Below are 26,651 nucleotides of genomic sequence, written 5' to 3'. Positions count from 1 at the left end.
ATGTTTTCCTATTTAAACTATGACAGTGTGGCTATGTAAAGTCAAAATTTAATTCAACAATTATTTACTGAGTGCCTTGTTATATGTTAGGCGTTGGGAATACCATCAAGATATGACAAACATTTATGATGTTACTGTAACAGTGTTGGAACTGCCCACCATTGAGACTGAACAGATCAGGAAAATCTTGTAAAGGATGAGAACTGTGAGCAAGCGTTAGCTGGGTGTGTATACCTATGTGTGTATGTGCGTGTATGTCGAGAGGCAGGGGTTCCTCCTAATGAAATGCCTTTGTCTGTTCATCGGCGGAGAGGCAAGCAGTGTGTCCTGAGATTCTTGGGTTCTGTATTTTCTGCCAGGGGAGGGAGGTCATGCAGCCTTCAAAGGGCTAGAAGACACCCAAATGGAGATGTCTATTACATGTTGGATAAATGAATTTCAATTCTGAAGATCTGAAAGTTGCAAGCACACAGAGGAAACTGGAAGCCATGTCTGTGAGTGACACTGCTCCACAGGAGTGAGAAGACAGCCTTGGACAGAACCCACAAACACCAAAACTTGCGTGAGAGTCACAGAAAGCAAGAGCAACCTACAACAGACTGAGAAAAAGTAGCTTGAGAAACAGAAGGAAAATCAGTGAAGAATGTCTCTGCTAGCAGGGGTTGATAGTATGTCAGGAAACCTATCACTCCTTTTGTTTTAAACATATTGAACCATGTGCTGTCCACAACTCATTAGTGGATCAAAGCAAATGCATTAAGACCACTTACCTGAGGATCATCATCTTCCATATCATTGAAGTCTGTCTGGGTCTTTAACAAAAGCTGCATCACATCTGATGCATCCTGCATGAACTAGAGGAAAATATGCAGAGACACACTTGTTGATACCGAATTGTTTCTTGTGTAATTAGCAAAGCTTTGCCAAAAAATCGACTACATTGCCCACATAGGTCATAACTTCCATAGATAAAACTATCATATTGAAAAATTCTCATCTATATTGTGACAGATTTAGTTCACTTTCTAGAAAAATATATTTTCCACTGAAGGGCAGTGAACTACAGTATAAAGGTACTTCTAATGGCATCAGGTGTTAGTCTATGGCTTACGCATTTCAAGCAGTAAGATTGAATTCAAATTCAGAAAGAAAATTTTGGATTGTTTATAGAATTCACTGCATAAAATTTTGTCTATGATTTTCACTTAACTCTTTGCAGTCTGGTAATCTCCATTGTATAGACAGGCAGCGTTTTAAATAGACATTGAAAGCCAGATATATAGAGTATGGGACATACAAACATTTTATTGGTATAAAACATACCAATGTTTTAGTGGTCAGCGTCTCACAGAAACCAGTTCCAAATATAAATTAATACTGATGCTGGTTTTGAAGAAGGCAAGACAGAGCTTCCCTGTTGATAATTCTGAGGGTCAGAACATGAGGGTTCAATGACAGAGAAACTTCTTTTGCATTAGCTTGAACAATTCTGAGATGTTGGCTGAGAAACACACTGGCCAATGGTCCTTGGTAATTATTTTCTGAAGATCTATATGCATAGATTTCTCTCTTAGAACACTTGATGCATTTTAGATTAATAGGAAAGCAAGTGACATGTTTCCAAGCACATATTTAAAGGGAACGAACATGGATACTGACTTCCACACACCTCCCACGAGATGCACTGTGTGTGGTGGGGAAAGGAGGAGGCATCAAGAGCATAGCTGAGCTAAAAAGAAAGCTTAATATTAACAATGAAAAGACGGCTGGGCGCGGTGGCTCACACCCGTGAGCAGACTGCTTGAGGTCAGGAGATCAGGGCTAGCCTGGCCAACATAGTGAAACCCCATCTCTACTAAAAATACAAAAATCAGCTGGGAGTGGTGGCAGGTGCCTGTAATCTCAGCTACCTGGGAGGCTGAGGCAGGAAAACCGCTTGAACCCAGGAGGCAGAGGTTGCAGTGAGCCAGGATCACGCCACTGTACTCCAGCCTGGGTGACAGAGTGAGACTTGGTCTCAAAAAAAAAAACAAAAAAAACAAAAAAAACCAACCAAACCAAACAAACAAACAATGAAAAGATGAAGGCAGGAATTTGTATATAAAACAGGAGCAATGTGAAAGGAGTAAGGAAAAAAACAAGCATCCAGAAAACCATTTATCAGGAGGAAAAAATCCCTCTAGTACTCTCAATGCCTCCACAGCCAAGTTACGTACAATAAATTTAACATAACAGAAATTACTGGCCGGGCGCAGTGGCTCACGTCTGTAATCCCAGCACTTTGGGAGGCCAAGGCGGGCGGATCACGAGGTCAGGAGATTGAGACCATCCTCGCTAACACGGTGAAACCCCGTCTCTACTAAAAATACAAAAAATTAGCCGGGCGTGGTGGCGGGCACCTGTAGTCCCAGCTACTCGGGAGGCTGAGGCAGGAGAATGGCGTGAACCCAGGAGGCAGAGTTTGCAGTGAGCCGAAATCGTGCCACTGCACTCCAGCCTGGGCGACAGAGCGAGACTCTGTCTGAAAAAAAAAAAAAAACGAAAAAGAAATTACTTACTTTTTCCTTCCCAACAGCCAGACCAATGAGGCTAATGCATTCAATAGTTTTTCCTCTCAGAAGTCTCAGTTCTTTTTGAACCGCATTCTCAACGATGTGCTTCAGTGATGGCATAAATAAATCATAGTAGGGGACAAATTTTTCTTCTGCAGTATCAGCAACTGATGCAATGGATGTCACAACTTGTTCCAAAACTAACTTGGTGCCTTTCTGAATCAGCTAGAAGGAAGACACAAATTATTACTTCAAAGGAAAACTGGAAGAAGTATTTAAATTTACAATTACTACTCCCTTCAAGTTCTTGAATGCTTTTCTGAAACAGCAGAATGAGACCACCTCTCCAGAAGCAGAGACTGCAGGTTTTGGAGGAAATTTCTATAAAAAGAATCTATGTTGAACTATTTACGTGAGATTTTTTTTCTCTCTTCTATTAACACAACACCCCTTACTCATTTTTGTCTCATCTCAAAGCACAGCTAATTCTTGAGTACAGATACGGAATCAAAATTTTTGTGTTCATCAACTTTAATGCCTACACTTCATACTCATTTTCTTCTTCACTGATTTCCTCTACTTATGATTATATTTTGTGATGTCTTACTATGTCATAAAGAAAATTCCCTCTTTGGCCGCTTCCTTTATCTTCTAACCCCAACTCCCCAGAAGATCCCACCAAAGAACCTTGCTGCCTTCTCTTGCATCTGTCTTGCTGAAACAGATGAGATGACCTTTTTCTCTGCACCAAAGATCTGGTGTTCTCTGACCCAGCTAGTAACAAATGCTTACTAAGTATTTGCTGCTGGGCCCGTCCTGTCACCAGCAATATTTTAAAATAATTCTTCTGTAATCCCAGCACTCTGGGAGGCTGAGGCGGGCGGATCACCTGAGTCAGGAGTTCAAAACCAGCCTGGCCAACATGGTGAAACCCTGTCTCCACTCAAAATACAAAAATTAGCTGGGTGTGGTGGTGTACGTCTGTAATCCCAGCTACTTGGGAGGCTGAGGCAGGAAAATGGCTTGAACCCGGGAGACGGAGGTTGTGCTGAGCAGAGAGTGCGTTATCGCACTCCAGCCTGGGTGAGACTCCATCTCAAAATAAAAATAAATAAAATAAAATAAAATATTTATTGACTCATATGAACCTGACCCAGTTACTACTCCAGATTTTCATAATTCTCTATGTCAACTACACCCACACTCTCAGCAGAGTTCTTTACCTTGTGTTACGCATTCAACTATGTCTTGAGGAAGTCATCTTACTTCCTGCTTCTGCACCTCAACCTCTGTTCCATGTTTAGTGTGGACTGTGCTGCTGGCCCAAGAGGAAATGTCTTTCCTTCTCTGCTAGGCTACCTTCTCTTTGTACAACTCTGCCTTGTGAACACTGTCCTCCTACCATCCCATCCCAACAACTCCTTCCACTTATCTTTAAAAACCCATATAGTGCCTCACTGCAGGAAGGAAGGGCAGGGGTACACAGGGACTATCAAACCACAGCCATCCACCCAAACCTGTAAAGTTATGTTGGATCCATCCATTACTGATTTAACCAACCAACCAACCAATCTGCCTTCAACTTGGGTCCACCTCGGTCTGCCTTCGGGCACACGAATGTTTCCTTTATCATATTCTTAGTCTGCTGTCATCTGATACTGAGCACTTGGGCCTTTGTTTATAAGTCCTCTGTCTTTGGCTTCTGAGACATTGCATTTCTTGTTTGTCTTGCTCCCTGATCAATCACCAGTGCTACGCAAACTGTGGTTTGTTAACTATTTGCTACCAGTTCATATTAAGTATAGGAATTGAGGGCATTAGAAACTTCTATAGCAATTTGAGAGCAGGTTTATCTTTTATTTTCTATGCCTTCTATTCAATTCATTTTTATAGTAGTAATCCATTTTCATTGCATTTGACAATAAACTGGGCTAAAATCCTTGCTTTTCGCATCTACATCTCCACGCACTGTGCTGGACTAACACCATTCAATTGTTTTCAGGTTGCATCCCTTACTTCAGCTGTAACTATAATCATTTTTACTTCGATACTCAAAAATGATGTTGCTTCTACAACTTCTGTATTTCTGTCACTCTGGTGAGAATAGTCAACGTTTTTTAATTTCTTCTCTTTCATCTTTTTTTTTTGAAACAGAATTTTGCTCTTGTTGCCCAGGTTGGAGGGCAGTGGCACCACCTCAGCTCACTGAAACCTCTGCCTCCCGGGTTCAAGTGATTCTCCTCTCTCAGCCTCTTGAGTAGCTGGAATTACAGGCGTGCACCACCACACCCGGCTAATTTTGTATTTTTAGGAGAGATGGGATTTCACCATGTTGGCCAGGCTGGTCTCGAACTCCTGACCTCAGGTGATCCACCTGCCTCAGCCTCCCAAAGTGCTAGGATTACGGGGGTGAGCCACTGTGCCGGGCCCTTTCATCTTTTAAAATTCAAACTGCCAGAAACAAACTGTTAATGCTTCCCATGAAATGTCTTTTAGAATCACCTCTTCCACTATTACTATCTAAGCTCCCTGGATGATGACAGTATGATGGTCTTGCCTTAAATCTTCTCCCTTTTTTGTGTATGCCTCACCCAATGCTACTACACTAATTTCTTACCATATGATCATTTCCTGCAGCATTTAAGAACATAGAATGGTTTTTCACACTTTACATAAATCAGAGTTCAAAAACTTCTCTGCCTTATTTTCAGGGTGATCCATATACACTGATTTTACCTGACCTTTAGCTGTATCTTTCCCAATTCCAATTATCAGCCCACATTCTGGTCAAATCTGAATTTCTCTACTCATCATTCCACAACTCCGAATAGCTTCCTCAGTTTTTTTACTTTATATTCTTTATGGTCATGCTGCAAGTCCCTCTTTCTCCAGTTCTTACCAATCAAATCAACCCAAATTAATCTACAAACAGAAAGCAGCCTACAGATCTTAAAACTTACCTCTTGAAGCTTCAGTACCATAATGGAATGCAGATGTTTCACCAAATTATCCAAGTATGGAATAAGTAGTGACTTGGGACAGTCTTCAGTAAAGTTAATGAGGGCAGCAGCTGCATGGGCCTGCACACGTTGATTGCCTTGGTCTTCCATGGTCTGCAGCAGAGCTGCAATCACCTGTGAAATGAAACCAAATGGGCATACATGTTGAAATGTCCACCCCTCTTCTTAAAGACTGATTTGAGTGTTTGAGGACTTGTTACTTACCTTTTCATGAAATTTCTTTTGGAAACCAGGTGCAAAATCTGTAGCCATCTGTCCCACAGCATTACAGGCTGCATACCTTACTCTTGGATGCTGGAAAATGTTCCCTTTCATTAGTAAAAGCAAGAAGGTTTCCACATGAAGCTACACTAATCATTTTGAATCAAATATTTACTGGTACTTACAGGATCCTGGAGAAAAAGTAAAACAAAATTTACGATCTCATTTAGAATTCCTTCCATTTGCTGGTGGCACCCTTCACCAATGGCAGATAAGGCCATCAATCCCGCATGCCGGTATTTCCAGTCAGCTACAGAAAAATTACCGATGGAATAGAATCAGACACTATAAACATGTCATTCTGGTAGAGGGAGATGTATACAGGTTCTTCTTTGGAAAAGAGTCACAAAACTTTTTTGGAAAGGGTATATGTATATATAATATAAAAACATTTGTATAGGCCGGGCGCGGTGGCTCACGAGGTCAGGAGATCAAGACCATCCTGGTTAACATGGTGAAACCCCGTCTCCACTAAAAATACAAAAAATTAGCTGGGCGCGGTGGCGGGGGCCTGTATTCCCAGCTACTCGGGAGGCTGAGGCGGGAGAATGGTGTGAGCCTGGGGGGCGGAGCTTGCAGTGAGCTGAGATTGCGCCACTTGCAGTGAGCTGAGATTGCGCCACTGCAGTCTGGTCTGGGCGAAAGAGCGAGACTCTGTCTCAAAAAAACAAAACAAAACAAAACAAAAAACCAAAACATTTGTATATTTACTTTTTAGGAAAATGAACAGAAAAAGTGCGTGACTACTTGATTCTAAAAGTATGTATCAGGCCAGGCGCGGTGGCTCACATCTGTAATCCCAGCACTTTGGGAGGCTGAGGCGGGTGAATCACTTAAAGTCAGGAGTTCAAGATCAGCCTGGCCAACATGGTGAAACCCCGTCTCTACTAAAAATACAAAAATTAGGCCGGGTGCAGTGGCTCATGCCTGTAATCCCAGCATTTTGGGAGGCTGAGGTGGGCGGATCACTTGAGGTTAGGAGTTTGAGACCAGCCTGGCCAACATGGAGAAACTCCATCTCCACTAAAAGTACAAAAATTAGCTGGGTGTGGTGGTGTATGCCTGTAATCCCAGCTACTTGGGAGGCAGAGACAGGAGAATTGCTTGAAACTGGGAGGCAAACATTGTAGTGAGAAAAGATTGCACTACTGCACTCCAGCCTGTTTGACAGAGTGAGATTCTGTCTCGAAATAGCTGGGCGTGATGGCATGTGCCTGTAGTCCCAGCTACTCAGGAGGCTAGGGCAGGAGAATTGCTTGAATCCTGTGGGTGGAGGCTGCGGTGAGCTGAGATCACATTACCCTGGGCAACAGAGTGAGATTCCACCAAAAAACAAACTTCTAACTTAATGCTTCTGCATTTTAATTTAACAAAAGAACACATTAATTTTATAATTAAAAAAGACAAATGAAAATAAAACACAACAATAAACTTTGGGATTGATACATATATATTACAGGTACAAAGGTAACTGACCAAATATTAGGGAAATATTCATAGAAATAAAAAAGAAGGATGGCCAGGTGTGGTAGCGCATGCCTATAATCCAAGCACTCTGGGAGGCTGAAGCAGGACTGCTTGAGGCCAGGAGTTTGAGACCAGCCTGGGCAACATGGTGAAATCCTGTGTCAACAACAACAACAACAGCTGCCCTCCAGGGCAGGGGGGCTTCCACCATCACCTCGGTCAGGGGCAAAAACAGAAAGAAAGAAGTGGTTTCTCTTTTGATAACATTAGATAGAATTTCTTCTTTTAAAAATAAAAGACATTGGGTGAAAGAAGAGTATATGATTCAAACATTCTAGTATTCCATAAAAATTCAAATAATAACGTCATTTTCAAATTCAAATCTAAATATTTTTGGCTACGAAGTAAATCTGTACATTTTCTTTGGGATTGACAATTTTATGGGTAAAATAAATGAATTGGGTTAAATATGGATGGTAAAAAGACAAAGATTAATTTTTAACAGTCTAAACATATCTTAGAATTTAAGCTTTAGAAAGGGCACAACTTCGCTATTCCAGCATTTGAAGGACACAGCTTACGATTTTGAAGCATTTGCATAATGTGTTCCTTGATCATCGGCAGAACGAGCTTTCCACCAAGTCCACAAGCCATTCGGTCTAGAGCACTCTCGCCTGCAACTGCATTGCTAAACACATAAACAGAATTATGTACCCAATATATCTGAAACACAAAAGAAATAGTATACTCTACAGACATACTTCTAACCATATTATTATTGAACTAAGACTGAGAAAGAATTCAAGCTGTCTTTAAATGTGGAATTGAAATTAGGGGTTAAAAACTCTACAGCTTAGAAAAGAAAAGAGTAAATGTTTTTATCATGATCCACCATAGTTTAGAAAGTCATGCCTGAATCTTATTTTTCTTTCTTTCTTTTTTTTTTTTTTTGAGACAGAGTCTCGCTCTGTCACCCAGGCTGGAGTGCAGTGGCACGATCTTGGCTCACTGCAAGCTCCGCCTCCCAGGTTCATGCCATTCTCCTACCTCAGCCTCCCGAGTAGCTGGGACTACAGGTGCCCGCCACCACGCCCGGCTAATTTTTTTGTAGTTTTAGTAGAGATGGGGTTTCACCGTGTTAGCCAGGATGGTCTCGATCTCCTGACCTCATGATGCGCCCGCCTGGGCCTCCCAAAATGCTAAGATTACAGGCGTGAGCCACTGTGCCCAGCCTGAATCTTATTTTTCAAGACCACCCCCACCCGCTACTGGCTAAAAACTGTTCTCAGAAACAGCTTCTGACACTTTCAACACTCCAGTAAAAGCAGTGTTGAAAGAGCCTCATGTATTTCATTTCCTAGAAATACAGTCTTCAAACTTATCAATGAACAGAACATAGAAAACTGAAAAGGGTGCAGAGAATGTATAATTTTCCCCACTGTGAGTTTATTCACCTTTAAAGGGGTGCAAACTGCACTGCCAAAAACTATGCATAGCTATGTGAAACTCAATTCTATTGTCTTCTCTGAAAGCCAAAAGGATGTGGGCATAAAAGCATTTGGACTTATCCTGGCTTAGAACTGGAAGATCAGTAGTGTATTTCATGTGCATTATCTTTACTGTGTAAAGACAATACTATAAAAATGAAACTATAAATTATCTTCAGAACAGGCTTTTAGACTTAAAAAAATCTCACCTTGAAAATATATTTATTCCCTGTTTCACAAATAAGAAAATCTTATTCATCTAGTCTAGAAAACAAAGTTTCTTTAACTGTATAAATTTAAGTGCCATTTGCAGGGCAAATTAAAGGACAGGTAGCAGCAGCACATTACAGTAACTGAACCAGAAAGGAAATTCGACCTAGCCCTGGTCTTCTCTTCAGCCGTTATCAGGTGATTTCCAGTGAAAGATTACTTTCATATACTTCAAAATAGTATTAAAGCCAGAAAATCAGTCATTTTTAACAATGGGATTAAGTCTCAAAAATGCACCATATATTCTAAAGCCAAATGTCTTTAATTTTTACTTTTATTAACCTAGTAGTTTATACTGACTCCAAGTCTTTCAGGGGAATAATTTCAGCTTTTTTTTTTTTTTTTTGAGATGGAGTCTCGCTCTGTTGCCCAGGCAGCTCACTGCAACCTCCACCTCTCAGGTTCAAAAGATTCTCGCCCAGCTTCCCGAGTAGCTGGGATTATACGTGTCTGCCACCAGGCCCAGCTAATTTTTGTATTTTTAGTAGAGACGGGGTTTCAACACGTTGGTCAGGCTGGTCTTGAACTCCTGACCTCAGGTGATCTGCCCACCTCTGCCTACCAAACTGCTGGGATTACAGGTGTGAGTCACTGCACCCAGCCAATTTCAGCTTTTTTAAAGAAAAGGTGGTAGTATAATGCACTGGGAAGAATGAAAAAAATGGTAATTAACCCCAGTCCATTAACTGGCTACATAACCTCAGACAAATCACTCAATCTTCAATCTCCCTTTCTGCATCTGTAGTATGATATACCTCTGGGACTACTAATAAAGTTGATTAAAGTAACAGAGCTCAGAGGTGCTATGTTTCATATACATGTAAGGGGCCATCATTACTACTGCACAGTGAATACAGATTTTGGTTGACTTTTCCTGTATTCATGGGACTTCCTAAGCTGAAATAAATAAGTACAATAGTAATTCCAGTGTTACTGTACCCAGTTGACTCTCATCTTTTCACTACTGGATGCTGTCTATCCTAAAGTTAAACTGCTTTTTACTAGGAAAATATGATGTACATTGCAGGGAATTTTGTTGAAACAATTATTCTAAGGGAAGTCTCTGCCTGTAAAAGCATTTATCACAAGAAAGCTGCTTTATACATGTTTTAAAAGATACTCAAACTAAAAAAAAAACAAACAAACAAACAAAAAGCTTGGAAATAATTTAGAGTAAGACAGTTAAAAACATAGCTACTTGGCTGGGTGCGGTGGCTCACGCCTGTAATCCCAGCACTTTGGGAGGCCAAGGTGGGCAGATCATGAAGTCAGGAGATCGAGACCATCCTGGCTAACACGGTGAAACCCTGTCTCTACTAAAAATACAAAAAACTAGCTGAGCGCGGTGGCAGGTGCCTGTAGTCCCAGCTACTCGGGAGGCTGAGGCAGGAGAATGGCGTGAACCCGGGAGGCGGAGCTTGCAGTGAGCCAAGATCGCGCCACTGCACTCCAGTCTGGGCGACAGAGCGAGACTCCGTCTCAAAACCAAACAAAAAACATAGCTACTTTATTTGCTGTTTTCATGTCATACTTTTTTTTAAAAAAGAAAATCTTCCTTGTTTGTTGTTGTAGGTATCTTTCAGTTCCTGATTATAAAACACAACTTTATGTATTAACTATTAAAGTATTTTTATGAACTTCCAAGAAACATAAATTTTATTAATATAAATTATACATGAAAACTAAAGAAAATACTACTTATAAAATGTGACACAGCAATACATACAACAGCAAGGCAAACTGCCCCATATTCCAGGCTTAAAAGTTTACCTTCAGGTTACAGGCTGCAATAGTGAAGAGATGGACCTTGGAGCCCTAGGGCTCTCACTGCCACCCTGGACACTATGTTTGATTACCTGTCAAAATCATCATCTTCTAGTTCATCTGCATTCGCCCAGTCCTCATCTTCTTCCAAATCAACCATCATTGCTAACATCTGAGGAACTAAAGTAAACAATTATTTCATACCTGAAGACTGTGACTTTATCTTATCCAGATCACTATTTATAAACAAGAATTTTAAGATTTTACTTTGTAAGAGAACAAGACAAAACAATTATTTGTCTGTGCCCTCAAAACCTGGTTTGTTAAATTTTAACCTTTTGTCATATTTGCTTTTATTGTTTCTTTAAAAAGTAACATTCATAAGTCAAACCCTCCTATGAAATTCCCAAATCCCATTACATTCTCCCCCCGTCACCAGAGGTAAGAAGCAACATCACAAATGTTTCTCATTCCCCAATTGTTTTTTCACACTTGAACTACAGATTTCCATATCTCTATACAAAATTATAGTACTATTTCAAGATTTGATTTTTTATATAATAAATGGTTTCATAATATATGTACCTCGGCAATTTGCTTTTTTCTCAACACATAAGGATTTCAATTTATTTAATAGCATTCCATTATATAAACATACTACCCACTGTCCAGCTGATAAACATTTTGGTTGTTTCCAGTTTTTTCCTCCTATAAAATTTGCTTTGATGAGATTATTACATCTTCTCTTTGACAAGCATGAGTCTAGGCATGAAATTGTTATTACTATCTTCAAATAGTACTAAAAAATTACCAAACAAGGCCAGGCGCGGTGGCTTATGCCTGTAATCCCAGCACTTTGGGAGGCTGAGGCAGGCAGATCACGAGTTCAGGAGATTGAGACCATCCTGGCTAACACGGTGAAACCCCAAATACAAAAAAATTAGCCGGGTGTGGTGGCGAGCGCCTGTCGTCCTAGCTACTCGGGAGGCTGAGGCGGGAGAACGGCATGAAGCTGGGAGGTGGAGCTTGCTGTGAGCCAAGATTGCACCACTGCACTCCAGCCTGGACGACAGAGTGAGACTCTGTCTCAAAAAAAAAAAAAAAAAAAAATTATCAAACAAGCTGTGCTCTGCACAGCTGTTGCATAAACTATGTGAAGTTTAAGTGGAGGTCTCTGTTATTTCACAAAAATGTGTGAAGTGCCCTGGGGCTGGAATAAGTGTCCTCTCAGTTCCACATCTTTTATTAACAATTGATATTGTCAAACTTTTGGACAACTTGTATTCCACAATTACACTTGTTTTTATTGAGACTTAGCAGGGTTCATTAGCTATTTCAGATCCCTCTTTTACGAATTTCCTGACTGGGCCTGCTGGTGCACACCTGTTATCCCAGCACTTTGGGAGGCTTAGGTGGGAGGATCCCTTGAGCCCAGGAGTTCAAGACCAGCCTGGGCAACATGGTAAAACCCTATCTCTACCAAAAAACACAAAAATTAGCCAGGTGTGGTAGTGCGTGCCTGTAGTCCCAGCTACTTGGGAGGCTGCAGTGAGCTGAGATCATGTCACTGCACTGTAGCCTGGATGACAGAGCAAGACCCCATCTTAAAGAAGAAAAAAGCAATGAATTTCCTCTTCTCAGCCTTTGTGTAGTCTCTAGATAACAAAACTGTTGATTGTGTGCACTGTAATTATTTTCTTCCAGTTTGTGGCTTATTTTTTCAGTTCATTTATGGTGTATCTGATTGGTCAAAAAATTGTTTTAGCATTTGCAAATTTGGCAATGTTTACATCAATGGTTTGTGATTCAGTCTTAAAAAATTATCTACTATTAAGCATTACTTGTAAAATATATCTGTAATACTTAGCCCTTAACTTTTTAAACTAGTTCCAGCGTGCAAGGTAATATTCAGGTCTTGAGTAAACCCCAAATTATTATTATTATTATTATTATTATTATTATTATTTTTGAGACAGTCTTGCTCTGTCGCCCAGGCTGCAGTGCAGTGGCGCCATCTCGGCTCACTGCAAGCTCCGCCTCCAGGGTCACGCCATTCTCCTGCCTCGGCCTCCCGAGAAGCTGGGACTACAGGCGCCCACCACCATGCCCGGCTAATTTTTTGCATTTTTTAGTAGGGACGGGGTTTCACCGTGTTAGCCAGGATGGTCTCGATCTCCTGACCTCGTGATCTGCCCGCCTCGGCCTCCCAAAGTGCTGGGATTGCAGGCGTGAGCCACCGCGCCCGGCCTATTTTTTTAATAAGCTGTCTAGAGTTGGAATTTTTTTCCCCATAGAAATAACCAGTTATATTCTCAACTCATAAGTGGGAGCTGAGCTATGAGGATGCAGAGGTGTAAGAATGATACAACGGACTTTGGGGACTCAGGGGAAAGGGTGGGAGGGGAGTGAGGGATAAAAGACTACACATTGGGTATAGTGTACACTGCTCCCGTAATGGGTGCACCAAAATCACAGAAATCACCACTAAACCAAACACCACCTGTTCCCCATAAACCTATTAAAAAAAAAAAAAAAAAAGAATGAAAGAAAGAATGAACCAGTTATCCCAGAAACTTTTTTTTTTTGAGACAGGGTCTCACTCCGTCACCCAGGCGGGAGTGCAATGGTGTGATCTTGGCTCACTGCAGCCTTGACCTCTTGGGTTCAAGCAATCCTCCATCTCAGCCTCCTGAGCAGCCAGAACCACAGGTGTGTGCCACCATGCCTGACTAATTTTTGTATTTTATGCAGAGACAGGGTTTTGTCATGTCGCCCAGGCTGGTCTCAAACTCAGCAGCTCACGTAATTTGCCCACCTTGGCTTTCCAAAAGTGCTGGAATTACAGGCCTGAGCCAGTATGCCTGGCCCCAAGAACTTTTGATCAATTATCTTTTTAAAAACGGCTTTGTTCCCATGTGAGTGGATCCTCTCCTACACTCTACCCTTTGTTGCATCCGATCCATTGTCAACACCTGCATCAATGCATTCTAGATTCACAGAGTTGATGAAACAAGATCTCCACTTTATTCGTCAAAGTTGTCTTGGCTACTCCAGGCCCTATGTTCTTTCAGAAGAATTTCAGGATTGTTCTATCACAACCCTAGATTAACTTGAGAACTGATAATTCGTTCTTCTATTAGTCTTTCAATATGTTATTCAACTTTCTCCACATAAGTCTTATACATCTTTTGATTTATTCCCAGTTACTACAACTCATGTCTATAAAATTTTCTAAATGATTACTATGAATAATGGAACACTTACAATAAAATGTTCTCATACCTAAGGATCTTGCTTAACCCCTTTGATTAGCAGTTTATCTGTTGAGTCTTTAAAACTTTTTGTAGACAATAACCACATAGCCTACAAATAAGCAATATTTTTGTTTCTAATTCTTTTTTTTGAGACCAGTTTTGCTCTTGGTGCCCAGGCTGGAGTGCAATGGCATGGTCTGGGCTCACTGCAACCTCCACCTCCTGGGTTCAAGCAATTCTCCTGCCTCAGCCTCCTGAGTAGCTGGGATTACCGGTGTGCACCACCACACCTGGCTAATTTTTTGTATTTTTAGTAGAAACGGGGTTTTAGCATGTTAGCCAGGCTGGTCTTGAACTCCTGACCTCAGGTGATCTGCCCGCCTCGGCTTCCCAAAGTGTTGGGATTATAGGCATGAGCCACCGCACCCGGCCATTGTTCCTAATGCTTATAACTTTCTAATGCTTATATTTTTTTAAAGTTATATTTATAACTTTCTAATGCTTATATTTTTATCTCTTAATGCATCAGCTGGGGCAGTCAGTACAACATGAACAGTGATAAACGAGATATTTTTCTTGTTCCTGACTTTAATGGGAATGTTTCTAAAATTTCAACCACTACCTCAGTGTAAGACAAAAGGTAGGTACTACTACAAAATAAATCTGGTGATGTATTTACCCTCTAGATTAAGTGTTCAAGTACTCATTAGCTCATTAAGAAATGGCTAGGCCAGAAAATGATCAGGTTAGTTCTCAAGCCCTTATCCCAGCACAATGAAACTTTAGTATTTCCATAGCACAATAGCCATTTAAGTTTCTGCTGCAACGAGGGTCTATAAAACAAAAGCAATGTAGTATAGTGAACAGAGCCATGACTACTGTTGGACCTTGTTCTTCTTATCCTGTCTTCACTGGTAAGCAACACATGCTATCTTGGTTTGCAGTTGACTACTGTGCATCTATATATCCCCGCTGAATTGTTTTTGACTCTATTAACTGTGCCCAATATTAACATATAAATGACAGAGTCTGTCACACTCCACTCTAGAAATGTCATTTTTAACACCAGATTTCAGGGTTTCTGCAAAGCCTTAAAGGCATAACCACAATGTGGGGGTCCGTGCTTTCATGTATTGAGATGCATTTTCCCAAATTCATCTGATTCTAAAAGGATAATTCATTATATTCTCAACAATCTGAGAAATTACACAACCCTCAGCAAATTTATCCAAAAATTTGGCCACAATACACATAAACTATCTGAAGACCATTGACTTACTAGTCTGTGCAACAATATTGGTATGTTTTCTTAACATGGCAGCTGCAGTCTCAGAGAGGGTGACGATCACTTCAAGGGCAAGCTGGCGTTGCATATTGTTGAGGCTAGTGTCTCCACACAACTACAAAGAAGACATATTTGTATACATTTAATAATTTAGATTAGTCCCTGAAAATAACAAACAGAACGTTTACTAACGTACTTAATTTACCTTTAGACTTAGCTGTAGAGTTGCTTCCAAGTGAGGACGCAAATACTTTGGAACAGTATCTGCAATCTCAACGAGGGATTTTAGGACAGAATCATCATTCTGGTAGCACGAGTCATTTACAGCCTAGAAAAGATGAAATAGAAAGTCGGTGTTGAAGATTCACTTTATGATGCCTCATTAGCCAAAAGATTCCTAAGATGCTGACAATAGAGAAATATTACTAAACTATTTTTCACTAAATAATTTAGCAATCTATATTATGCAAATGTTCTACCTGCAGGCACATGTATACCTTCCTTCTGATGGATGTTAACTAGAAACATATAAAACAGATGTACATCTAAGTCAAAATGAAAATCAGTGAAACTATAACAACCATTACAATACTTAAGGCAGCCAAGGAATTACTTTTTTTTATAACCAGGAGTCCCTTTCCTTTGTCCTTTTATTTTTTCAGTGATAAGGTCTCGCTCTGCCGCCCAGGCTGGAGTGTGGTGGCACAACCATAGCTCAGAGTACCCTCCAACTCTTGTGCCTCAGACTCCTGAGTAGCCAGGACAACATGTGTGGCCACCACACCTGGCTCTTCTATCCTTTCTGATATCCATGCCCAGGTTTTTTTCATACGCATAGTAAGTACTAGAACCTGTAATACGTTTAAAGTGTCCAATATTACCCATTTTATTTATCTTGGATGTTAAGTCTGGTCACTGTGGTATTAAAGTATGCATTTTGTGTTTATCATTATCTGTTTCAGAATAACAACTCTTAAAAGTTGTGGTAAACATTTTAACCTACTCTAAATCCAGAGGAAGAAAACTGGGATTAGATTTCAACAGTAGAGATTTCAGATAATAAACTACTAAAGTAATAGTATGTCATAGTTTATGTTCTGTCACGAAACTATCTTTTCATTGTGATAGCATGGGGAGAGAAGTTTCACTAAATCCTTTAAATAACTTTTTATCATGTGGAAACCTTCAATTTTAGCTCCTCTAAATCCTCTCTAACTCAGTGGTTCTCAAGAGGAATGGTTTTTCACCCAGGAGATATTTCTTGATGGTCACACGGTTGAGGATGGGCAAAGGCCATGGATACTAAATGTCCTGCACCTGTGACACAAGCACAAGGGACTTACATGATCTTCTCATTATGCATTTCACATTATTACAAATCCCAGACATTTATAAAAAGGAAAAAACTCTTTATATGATCTGAACCTAGAAACTAACTCACAAATTATTTTTTGCCTGGTTTTAACAACTGTTATTCCCCCCGCAATGTAACTACTGTATCAATTAAGAATGGATACATACAGGTGGAACATCCCAAATCCAAAATGCTCTGAAATCCTCAACTTTTTGAACACAGACACGTCACTCAAAGGAAATGCGCATTTGAGTATTTCGGATTTCTGACTTGAGATGCTCAACTGGTAAGTATAACACAAATACAGTGTTTCAAAATTTGAAAAAATTTTGAGATCCGAAACACTTCTACTCCCAAGCATTCTGAATAAGAGACACTCAACCTCTACTTTGCTTTGTTCAGAACCTTACTATTTTAGGAAATCTTATCACCAATTTTAATGGGAACTGTGGTGTTTGACTTGCCAATATCTTTGCTATTAGTCCAGTTTTAGCTATTGTATTTGTACAGATCACTTGGAAACCACCTAGTCTATTATGTCTTCCAGTGTAGTCTTGTCTGACCATTTACATAAGGAAAAGCAAGCCATTTTATTATATGTTTCTTTGCATTTCTTTTTTGTATTTAGTTAAGGCCATATATTAATATTCTAAAAAATTGTGCATATATATTACACTACTTATGCATTTCATTTTTAGAAGAGTATATGAAAAATTACTAAAAGACTGTCATAAAAAAAGAGTTTGGAGTCTGACAAGGTTGGGAACCACTAACTTGTCCAATCTTTTAAATTTTAATTAATATAAATTTTTTTTCCCAAGGAGCATAGATTCAAGTTGCCCTGAATATATGCTCTATCTTGTCTAATCTTATTTTGCTTTCTGATTAAAGCAGAAAGTATTCTTAAAAATTAACATCCTTAACGATAATGTGAATTAACCACAATCTTACATTATAATACAAACTACTACACACCCTGTAGTTAAGAGTAGTTTCTCCTTATGTAAAATGGGCATTAAATCTCACAGGTTATTTGGTTGATTTAACGGAAATAATCTACATGACCATAAATTCAACAATAAGCATATAATTGCTTACAACATTTACATTACAGAAAAATTTTATAACTATAAATATTGTAAGAGACTAAAAATGTCTTTCAAAGGCAGTAAACATAAGCTTAATGGAGACCGAGATTTGCATGTTTTGTTCACTGCTGTATGCCTAGTGCCAGAACATAATAGGCAATATGAATTTATTGCATAAATGATTGAATGCATTAAAGAACCAAATAAGATATAATTATGATTTATTCTATATTGTTTTCATACCTGTAGGAATCCCGGTAGCAAGTCTGCAAAATGTTTGAACAGAGCAACATTATGCTCATTTGCAAGTATAAATGCAGCTGTAGCTCTAGCAGATAATGTCCTGATCTAAAATCAAGAGAAAAAATGTCAAACATGAGAAATTTTTGATAAACGCAAATTCAAGTTTTCTTACTCAAGATCAAATTATTCTTTATCAGTAAAACTGGTGTTTGTATTTTAAAGTATAAAAGTAAAAACAACCTCCTAATATACTAATTTCTTTCACAAATTAGATTAAAATAGATGGTTATATTAATAGGATTGAAATTATTTACCGACGGGTGTTCCTGATCTTGCATACACTGAACTAACATTCGTTTGATGACGTCTAAATAGTGCTGTTGCTGGTTCCCAAAAATTCCAGGAAAGTTCCTAAAAGATAATCCAAACATTCTTTAAAAGCTACATTATATTAATATCTTGGTAAAGTATGAGCTAGAATCTCTAATGAACTGTTTGTTTACCTGACTCAGTACGCATTAATCCATAGGTTGAACATCATCTACCCATTCTCTAAGCAATCCTGTTTTTGGGTTAAGTGAATGAAAACATACTGGAGAAGTCTGGGCTGGGAGTAGAGGCTACTCAGAAGCCCATTCCCAGCTACATGCTTTTATCCTTATTACTCTGTCTCAGTCGAAAGCTGACCTGGAGTGCAGGATGGGACAAGAGCAACCACAGGTTTTCAGATGAAAACTACAAGAACTATGCTCTCCGGCCATCTGCATTCTCTAATCTGAATTACTGATATAAACAAAGATATATATGACAACTAAAGTAGAAAATGATATAAAGCCTAAAATGTGTATGATCTTGATCACATTTTAGGTGTAGTAGAAAAATATAGCACAGTGGGGCAAAGAATAATCACTTAATTCTAAACTTAGACTATTTGCTTATAAATATACAGGTTTCTTAACATTATTATAAAATTTGGTCACAGAAGACCCAGAAAACATAACGGGGATTCACCTGAATTCTCCTTCTCCTCTTCAAGACGCCATTATTAATGTGGCTTTCGAAAAGCTACATCCAGTATTGTGTTAATCTCCAAATAAAGGAGAGGAAACTGTTCAATAAAACTTTCAGAATCATAAAAGACAAAGAGAAAGCAAGCAAGCTGTAGAGAACCTTTGTGTACAAAAAAGATCATAATGTGAAATAAAAGGCCCTTTTAAAAAAAATTGCTTCCAATACAAATACAAACAAAACTTATGTAAAGGCATTATTTTCATTTTAAGTATAAAGTTAAATTAGGCTAAAATAATCAATTAAAAGGTGTTTAGGGCATTCATTAAATCAAATGTCTCAAAAAACGAGACTAATGTATATACCAGAAAATGTGAAGGGCAGCTTCCCGCAGTCCCACATTTTGAGAGCTGACTGAATCAAAAAGGAACTTCAAACCTTCGGGCCACTGGTTATTGCCATCCTCATCTAAAAGTAAAGAAATCCAGATATAAAGTGTGTAAGTCAGAACTTCAATATACTAGGAGTAAATCCTTTCATTTCATAAGCCTCATTCAAAACATGGAGTAGTGAAAAATGTCACTTTTGCTATTTTTAAAAACTCCGTAAAATTCTGTCCTTTAGCCATAAAAATGGCATCATAACCATGTTAAAAAAAAAAAAAAAAAAGACCAAACAAACCAACAAACCAAACAACTCTGTATTTGGGTTAGATAATCAGATATTAGCAGAGGTTTTTTTTTTTTTTAGATGGAGTTTCACTCTTTTACCCAGGCTGGAGTGCAATGGCATGATCTTGGCTGACTGCAACCTCTGCCTCCAGGGTTCAAGCAATTCTCCTGCCTCAGCCTCCTGAGTAGCTGGGATTACAGACGCCCGCCACCATGCCTGACTAATTTTTTATTTTTAGTAGAGACGAGGTTTTGCCATGATGGCCAGGCTGGTCTCAAACTCCTGACCTTGCGTGATCCACTTGCCTTGGCCTCCCAAAGTACTAGGATTACAGGTGTGAGCCACCGCACCTGGCTGGAAGAGGTTATTTCTAAGGAGTGGCATTTGAAGAGAAGGCAGCACTTTTAACCGTACAGATATCTGATTGATTGACTCCTTTATATATACCATTGCTATTAAAGAGTTGAAAAAGTAGGCAAAGCTAGTATTCGGTGGCAAGGTCTTGAAACCAAAGTAACAATTACTTTGGAACTTGAGAAGACATCAGGGTTAGAATCTCAGGACCCATACAGGGTGCTCACACTTTGCAGTTTGGTTCAAACAGTGCCAGAGGATGTTATTAATATGTTTACTATTTAACAAGATTAAGAGATTTTAAATAATACTTTATAATAAAAATGAGTGACCACAAAAATCTACTGTGCCCCTTATAAGACCCTGGTTATATTGCCACAAAGACCTTAAGAGTTATACAACTTACAGATGAATTACAGATGTTTTCTTTTTAAATGTCCCCCCATATTTGAACTTTTGTGAAATGACAATTGTGCTGCTAAGCTGACATTAAATGTTTCTTCAACCTAAAGATGATGCTTTGAGGGGAAATAAAATAGCAGCTTAAAAAAAAAATCTATGAGAGCACTTTGAATACTTTGGAAAGGTTTGCATTGTTAAGTGTTTCTGAATGAGAAATGATGTCACCTATAAAAATTCATATCTGCATACTTAAAACTGGAAAGTAGAATTTTCTAAACAATTTAAAAATATTCAAAATTAGGGCTGGGTGCTGTGGCTCACGCCTCTAATCTCAGCACTTTGGGAGGCCAAGGTGGGCAGACCATTTGAGGTCAGGTGTTTGAGACCAGGCTGGCAAACAGGGTGAAACCCAGTTGGCTCCATCTATACTAAAAAAATACAAAAATTAGCTGGGTGTGTGGGAAGCTGAGGCAAGAGAATCACTTGAACTTGGGAGGTGGAGGCTGCAGTAAGCCATGATCACACCACTGTACTCAAGCCTGGGCAACAGAGCAAAACTGTATAAAAAAATTAACTTGAACTCATCTAAAATATAAAGAATTGACACATTCCCCATTAGTTTCTAAGAAATGGTTGACATAAGAAAGGATACAATCTGCTAGCTGAATTGAACAAGAACTTACTGTATTACTGGTTGATGAGATTTTAAAATTAGTGTCATAATGTACTAAGCTCAATCAATAGTAATCTCCCATTTAACCTCGATCTTCATTTCAACTATTACAAATGCCATCTAAACAAGCTGCGCTTACAACCACACTTATCAATCCCTGTCCAAAAATAAAAAATAAAAAAATAAAAAGTGGTGGCCACACTCTCTTCTACGAGCAGGAAGTATGAAGATGAGTGGGACAAAACCCGAGACACCATGGAAGCTGTCATGGCCCTGGAGAAGAACTTGAACCAGGAACCAGGCCCTTTTGGATCTTCATGCCCTGGGTTCTGCCTGCACAGATCTCCATCTCTGTGACCTCTTGGAGAGCCACTTCCTAGATGAGGAAGTGAAACTCATTAAGATGGGTGACCATGTGACCAACCTCCACCGGCTAGTTGGCTCCTATGTTGAGCTTGGCAAGTGTCTCTTCAAAAGGCTCATCATCAAACAACACTAAAAGCCCAGTGACCTCTGAGGGTCCCCCTCAATGTATCAGGGCTTCTGCCTGAGCCTCTCCCTCTAGCCATTAGGTAGCTTTTTAACCAAGCTGGAGCCCTCTCCCAAGCCCTAGATCAAATGGAAATAAAGCTTTTTGCAGCAAGATAAAAAAGTAGCATGTTCAATTACATTATTATTATTTTTAGTTGACCAAAAAGGATTTTTACCTTTAGTAAAATGCATTTTTTTATGATGTTTGCCTTTTACCTCACTTAAAAAAATATTTTTTGGGCATTAAAAATGTACATTGTAGGCCAGGTGCGGTGGCTCACGCCTGTAATCCCATCACTTTGGGAGACCCAGATGGGCAGATCACCTGAGGCCAGGAGTTCCAGACCAGCCTGACCAACACGGAGAAACCCTAAAAATACAAAAAAAATTAGCCGGGTGTGGTGGTGCATGCCTGTAATTCCAGCTACTCGGGAGGCTGAGGCAGGAAAATCACTTGAACCTGGGAGGTGGAGGTTGCGGTGAGCCAAGATCACACCACTGCACTCCAGCCTAGGCAATAAGAGCGAAACTCCGTCTCAAAAAAAAAAAAAAAGTACATAGTATAGCTGCATAACAGTATATGTATATATTTGTCACCATACATATACAACAGCAAAAGCACTGGAGTCACTGATTTTTAGTTCAACTGGCAAGTTTAATGTACAAAGTAGGTTATGCCATTAATTAGCCTGTGCTTCTAAAACATTATAGATTTAGGAGGAAATGTAACTGCCAATTTTCAAGCAAATTACAAAATTACTTTTCCACATGGATTTTTTTTTCTTTTTTTTGAGAGAGTCTTGCTTTGTTGCCCAGGCTGGAGTGCAGTGGCATGATCACGGCTTACTGCAGTCTCCAGCTTCTGGGGCTCAGGTGATTCTCCCATTTCAGCCTCCCAAGTAACTGGGACTACAGGTGCACACCATCACGCCCACTAATTTTTTGTAGAAACGGGGTTTTGCCATGTTGCCCAGGTTCATCTTGAACTGCTAGACTCAAGCGATGTGCCCACCTCAGCCTCCTAAAGTGCTGAGATTACAGGTGTGAGCCACTGTGCCTAGCCTCACATGGGTATTTTGAATACCAATAGGTGAGTCCTATGACTGGATTTCACAAACATCTATCTGTAATTTCTGGCTCTAAATGCAAAATCCATAAGCACACTCATTTTAAACAGAATAAATTGTACTCACGTACTTATGAATCTTACTCTAAAAGATTCCATTAAAAAAAAAAAAAAAGGAAGGATATACCCATGTTTTGGGTAATATGAGTGCACCTGCATACACACCTATTAAATTCCTGGCCAGTTCTGCGGCAATATCACAAACTTTTTTCCTCATGCTAGATTGTGTTTCCATCTGAATAATCATGAGTAGCTCACTCTTGATGGCAGTCTGAACATCAGAGGGAAGTGCTGGATAGACTTCATCAAATGCAGAGGACAAGAGACGTCTTAGGAGAACGGCGGCCATTTGTCTAGCCTATAAACAGATAACATTGTTAATAACTAGATTCACTCTGCCATTGATGTATTTCACTGTTGTATTTTTATATTTCAAAAGTGCCTTGTTAATTTTCTAAAGAAGTAAATATATAACTCTTTCTAATTACATTAGTCTTTACAGACTTATTTTGTTAGTGCCACAAAATAAGCCATTTGTACTTAAGGTGAGGAGAACTCCTAATCACATTACAATTCAATTAGGAACACGTATTTTAGCAATGATAAACCTGTCTTTAATCCCTGTTTTTAACACATTATTTGGGAGAAAAACAAATCTTAAATTGTAAACCCTATAATGAATGCTCTTTTCCTACCTCTCTGTCTGGTCTCATTTTAGAATATCAAGCGCCTTTCCCACCCAACCTTAGGCTCCTAGCCTGACCTAACTTGTTACATAACCGCCCTTTCATTAGCATCTTACATAAAATGCTTCTTTCATGCAAACAAACATTACAAGTTCCCAATACCTAAAAAGTGCTTATCCATCTCAACATGTGTATTCTTGGATTTTCATTTTCAAATCTGTGTAATTAAGTTTGGCATTTTCTGTATAACATTTCTTGAGATTATCAGAAGAAAAGCTAAGACAAATGCCATTCTAAAATTTTATCAAATCAAGCCAATAAACTATTGGGAATATTGAACCTAATCTTTCCTGCTCTCGATTTCTCCAAGCTGATGTTACTCATTATCACTATAATTACTTTGGGAATTTGACCAACAAAAAATGTTAAGCTATACAAATAAAATTGGCTATTTTTTTTCCTCCATTACTTTTCACCGAGAAATCTTTTTATTGAAACATTTGTGGTAGGTAGAAAGCTTTACAAATATTTAACATGTTCTAGAAAGAATTCAAAGTGGTTACAATTCTTATAAAAGTGGTTAAAACTCATGTGCAATTCTTCTCACACATATACCAAAAACTATAAAGCCGCAATCAAGATGCTGTCACTAATTCACAACAATCATCTAATTCTTAAATCAAGTTAAGATTTAAATAAGGCTTAATACAAGTTACTAAAAAAATTCAGTATTCTTGGCTTTAAAATTTGTTTACTAGCTAACTTGCACTAATCTTCAAGAATTAAAACAGTCATCTGTTTTTAGTGATAGAAGTTACCCTATATAGGGTTCTTCACATTTGACATCCATTTTGAGTTACAGAAAAGAACATGTTACAAAATCAAAGAAGTATCCCTTGTCATCTAGAAAAAAAAAAAAATTGGGATACTTTTATATGGCTTTTAAAGTGGTTGAGAGAACATAAAGTTGCTAGTCTAAACTGACTTCATCTCCTTAGAGAAAACTGACTGGAAGAAGTCAGGTGAAACATAATGTAAAAGTTTAGTGTGACTTATTTCCATCAAGGATAAGCATTTTATATACAGTTTGCTAGCAAAAAAGTCTTACACTACAAACTCTAAATGTAATGTTTTGTAGGGAGAATAGTTTTCTAGACTTGGGTATTTTTATACCTTTTCCAAAGTAAACAGATATTCAATGGCATTCAATATTTATGAGGATATTAACTTATAAGCGGGGGGGACAGGGGGACAGGGGGGCAGGAATTAGCTACAAAATGCCTCAATCAATAGTAGGAAACTATAAAATCCTAGGAAATAGCGTTGTTTTACCATAGGGAAAAGTAATTCTTAAAATTAAAACAAATTTGAATTTGGTATAGGAACTAGGTAATTAGCCAAAAACCATGATTCTAATAAAATATTCTAGAAAATGTCTCTGTTCCTAAGTATATCTTTAGCACATACACTTTCATCTAGAGATGGTTATAAGCATAAATTTTTAAAGATTGGAAAAAAATATTTTTTCAAAACATTGATAACACATCAAAACACTTAACTAATTTACTTCTTTAGAATAAATTGTTTCAAGGAAAGAAAACTTTTAGCTGCAAAAAGCACTTAAATTAGCCTGGGCGTGGTGGCTCATGCCTATAATCCCAGCACTTTCGGAGGCTGAAGGGGGTGGATCACTTGAGGTCAGCAGTTCGAGACCAGCCTGGCCAACATGGCAAAACCCCGTCTCTACTAAAAATACAAAAATTAGCCAGGTGTGGTGGTGCACGCCTGTAATCCCAGTTACTCGGGAGGCTGAGGCAGGAGAATTGCTTGAACTCAGGAGGCAGAGGCTGCAGTGAGCCGAGATGGTGCCAGTGCACTCAAGCCTGGGCAACAGAGTGAAACTCCATCTCAAAATCAATCAATCAAATCAAATCACTTTAATTTAATAATTCTTATGCAATTACTTATAAAACCATTAACCTTCATCTACCCTGGACACATTATCTTATGCGGAAAAAACACAATTCTCATTCTTAATACAAAGTACTTCAAAAAATTACATCATAACTCCTAAGTAGCTTTTAGCAAATAAGTACCAAGTTCTAGTAAAGTCTATGTGGTTAATCACAATTCTCATTTCTGCTATGATCATCATCTAATAACTTATTTTCTAAGAATGTAATAGTCACAAATATTAAGGTTGTACCTCTTCAGCAGCTGTCGTATTTCTGATAGCTTGTAAGAGGAATGTGATCTTTGATTGGCCTGGGATATTCTCATAGGTTTCCTGCATGGAAAAAAAAAATGGTTAGGAAAGAATGTTAGAAAACTTCATCAGTAAACCAGTGAATGAAATAAAGAGGTGGAAGGATGCATGAGAAATTATTTAATCTACGTCTGGTGTTAACACCTTCTGTGACATGAAATATACTTCAGATACGTTAGGGAAGAGATGTCCAAAGAGTTACTTATCAAGTTCCTTTCTACATACATCTCTTAAACAAATGTTTCTAATGTGTGTGCATGTTTTCCCAACTTATGCTCCCTGGTTAACAAAACTCAAGGCCTAAGAGGGCCAAAAAATTGCCAAATGTGACTTAAGCCATTGTGCTGCAAACTTTAGTGCTCACTTAAAATCATCTTACATCATGAGAAATTGTTTTGTTAACATTTTTAGACTGGATGATGTACAACTGGTTCAAATTACCACTGCTTAGAACCACCAGACACACACCTGGAAGTAAGTCAGAGAAGCAAAGTATTCAAATCCTTTATGCTACATTTTCTTCCAAGCAAGGATCATACTAAAACCTTACTACATAGATAAATGAATGTGGTCAGGATACATTTGGCCAGGAGGCTTTATCGTCTTTTGTAGATCTATTAGCAAGAGGTTTGTGACTCAGGACACTCTATCCTCTGCTAATAATGTCAAATCAAAACAAATTGGTTAACAATAAAAAGTTGACACCAATTAAAAGACAGAAGATCAGAACGGATTAAAAAACAAGAACCAACTATATGCTGTCCAGAGAAGTGCAGATTCATATGCAAGAATTCTAATGGTATTCGTTCACTGTGGAAAAGAAATCAATTTAAGTACACTTGGAATTGCTTACTCTAAGAAGCCTCTTAGTAAATAGATAATCCATTC

At 38.8% G+C, this 26,651-nt stretch overlaps 1 protein-coding gene across 2 annotated transcripts in view; it reads right to left on the bottom strand.

The window, feature by feature from the left end:
* The window catches only part of IPO5 (importin 5), a 68,962-nt gene that overhangs the window by 14,319 nt on the left and 27,992 nt on the right, over window positions 1–26,651 (bottom strand). For both annotated transcript variants that reach the window (XM_054446396.2, XM_054446397.2), the window contains 14 exons: window positions 25,704–25,784; window positions 22,977–23,169; window positions 19,419–19,521; window positions 18,360–18,456; window positions 18,046–18,150; window positions 15,566–15,688; window positions 15,355–15,475; window positions 10,914–11,001; window positions 7,882–7,988; window positions 5,959–6,083; window positions 5,777–5,866; window positions 5,513–5,686; window positions 2,559–2,777; window positions 771–854 (listed from right to left, as the gene is read on the bottom strand). In XM_054446396.2, the coding sequence (XP_054302371.1) occupies window positions 771–854; window positions 2,559–2,777; window positions 5,513–5,686; window positions 5,777–5,866; window positions 5,959–6,083; window positions 7,882–7,988; window positions 10,914–11,001; window positions 15,355–15,475; window positions 15,566–15,688; window positions 18,046–18,150; window positions 18,360–18,456; window positions 19,419–19,521; window positions 22,977–23,169; window positions 25,704–25,784 (1,710 nt within the window). The remainder of the gene's footprint in view (window positions 1–770; window positions 855–2,558; window positions 2,778–5,512; window positions 5,687–5,776; window positions 5,867–5,958; window positions 6,084–7,881; window positions 7,989–10,913; window positions 11,002–15,354; window positions 15,476–15,565; window positions 15,689–18,045; window positions 18,151–18,359; window positions 18,457–19,418; window positions 19,522–22,976; window positions 23,170–25,703; window positions 25,785–26,651) is intronic.

The sequence above is a fragment of the Pongo pygmaeus genome, chromosome 14 (genome assembly GCF_028885625.2).
Source record: "Pongo pygmaeus isolate AG05252 chromosome 14, NHGRI_mPonPyg2-v2.0_pri, whole genome shotgun sequence".
In the NCBI taxonomy this organism is placed as follows: domain Eukaryota; kingdom Metazoa; phylum Chordata; class Mammalia; order Primates; family Hominidae; genus Pongo; species Pongo pygmaeus.
This window is presented reverse-complemented; position numbering and strand designations above follow the sequence as displayed.